This window comes from Trichechus manatus, unplaced genomic scaffold (genome assembly GCF_000243295.1).
Source record: "Trichechus manatus latirostris isolate Lorelei unplaced genomic scaffold, TriManLat1.0 scaffold00094, whole genome shotgun sequence".
NCBI classification, from domain to species: Eukaryota; Metazoa; Chordata; class Mammalia; order Sirenia; family Trichechidae; genus Trichechus; species Trichechus manatus.
Window position 1 is genome coordinate 5951297 of NW_004444030.1, and position 2043 is coordinate 5953339.

The 2043-nt window shown below is 31.6% G+C and overlaps 1 protein-coding gene across 2 annotated transcripts in view; it reads right to left on the reverse strand.

Annotated features, from left to right (window-relative positions):
- Positions 1-2043, reverse strand: part of RDX (radixin) — an 85528-nt gene that overhangs the window by 41321 nt on the left and 42164 nt on the right. For both annotated transcript variants that reach the window (XM_004382482.2, XM_004382485.3), the window contains exons 6-7: positions 1936-2019; positions 1578-1724 (exon numbers count right to left, since the gene is read on the reverse strand). In XM_004382482.2, the coding sequence (XP_004382539.1) occupies positions 1578-1724; positions 1936-2019 (231 nt within the window). The remainder of the gene's footprint in view (positions 1-1577; positions 1725-1935; positions 2020-2043) is intronic.

Below are 2043 nucleotides of genomic sequence, written 5' to 3' on the forward strand. Positions count from 1 at the left end.
GTATATTTTCACAAAAAGAAAAAAAAAAAAAGGTCAAGAAGGAAGAGGGTTGACATGTCGTGGGGTTGTTAACCAATGTCATAAAACAATATGTGCACTACTGTTTAATGAGAAACTATTTGTTCTATAAACCTTCACCTGAAGTACAATTAAAAAAAAAAAAAGGAAAAATCCACATATATACATGTTATATTGCCTTCTAATGGCCACTGGGATAAGCCAAAGTTACATGTTTAAGGTAATATTACACTACATTTATGTGCTACTTTTAAAAAGCTCTAAAGCAATTTCCTTAGATAATTCTCACAACAATCTTCTTAAGTGAAGTGAGCCTGGCAGTTATACTCACTTCAGAGAGTAAACAACTTGACTGGGGTCACAAAGGTAATTAGTAGTAGGGCTGGTAAAAGAACTTAACTAAGCCTTTTAAGTTGTATCCTAATTTGATTTAAAACAAAACAAAAAAATTTGGGTGTGGGTGTGGTAGAGAACACAAGTAATAAATAAATAGTTTTCATGATAAAAAGAAATTGCAAATGATAGAGAACACAAGTCCCCTCTGTCCACCATCCCCAGTTACATTCTGTGCTAACCCCTTCTTTCATTTTCCCCACTTTATCTGTATTCATATCTATAATAGGTGCTCAACAGAAACCAATTCAATAATTTAAAAAAAAAAAAAGAAGATCTGGTTCACAAAAATTAGTCTTGAAGCCATCTTTGCTTTTGAAAAATTTTCTCTTTTGAATGCTATAACATTTTAACATTGTTTGTAAACTTGAAAAAGTGCTGGGATAAAAATTCGTAAAATGCTCTCTTTTGGAGTCACTATATATGCTTAACCACCACGCCACCAGGGTTTCCATACATGTTTAGAAATGTTTATTTTATTAAATATATGTAATAATGAAAAGGAAAGTCCTGGAGCCAAACCAGAAGAAGGCATTACTGGCACAAACTTGGATGCTTATGTAGCATAGTAAATAAACGAAAGAAAGGCATAAGACAACTGTAGCTATCATTCCCAAAGAGTGCTACAAGAGCTTGATGTGCTTTATATAAATCTAAAAATATGTGATAAATTTCAAAATATACTTACATTGTTTACTATGCGTAATACACGGATACTCTACTTTATGGATATTCAAATAGTCAAAATAATTCCTATACGTAAATTTTCCAAAACAAATTATAAAATATAATAAATCACGCACCTATTATTTTCATTCTCCTGGTGCTCCTGACTTCTTACATAAGTTACAACTGCAATTTCATCCTATTTGCCAGGCATAACGGCATTTAAGAAATCACTCTTTACCTACTGAGGGAACTCATGAAGCACACTTCAAATAAAAACGAATCATCCTATTTGATACGTTTATCAAATGAGAAGCAAAACTCCCAAACTGTAAGATGCTGAGAAAATGGAACTCCAATATCTATGTGGCATTACTAATCTTTTAATTTTAGCAGAAGGGTAATCAGGCCAAAAAACAACTTTTACAAATGAGACTTAAGATTAAAGCCATTTAGACCACTGAATAATGACTAGTTCACTATACAATTAATTTACTTACTTGTCATCATGCTCATAAATATTCAGACCCAAAGCATCAACACCTAGCCACAATTCAGTTCCCTTTTTATTTTTTATTTCAAAATAGTTGACTCCATACATTTCCAGATCTTGTGCAATCTTCAGGTATTCCATCATGGAATCTTCCCTGTTGAAACAGAATAACTGTAATATATTTAAGTAAGATTATCTAATACTAAACTGAAATTTTAAAATCCCTTAGATTAAAATTCAGTGTATTGTGTTTATTCACATAAATCAAATAATCTTTTGGGGATGATCAGATGTAGTAATAAATATTATGAAATAAAAATACTTTAAATTGAGGAAAAACACTAAGAAAATAGCCACTCCAATACCTTAGCATTCCTCTGTGTTCTTCATGCCAGTTCTGTATTCTTTCTTCCCATTGTTCTTTTGTCAGTTTGTGCTGTTCCAAAACACTACAAGGGGGAAAAAAAAAAAAA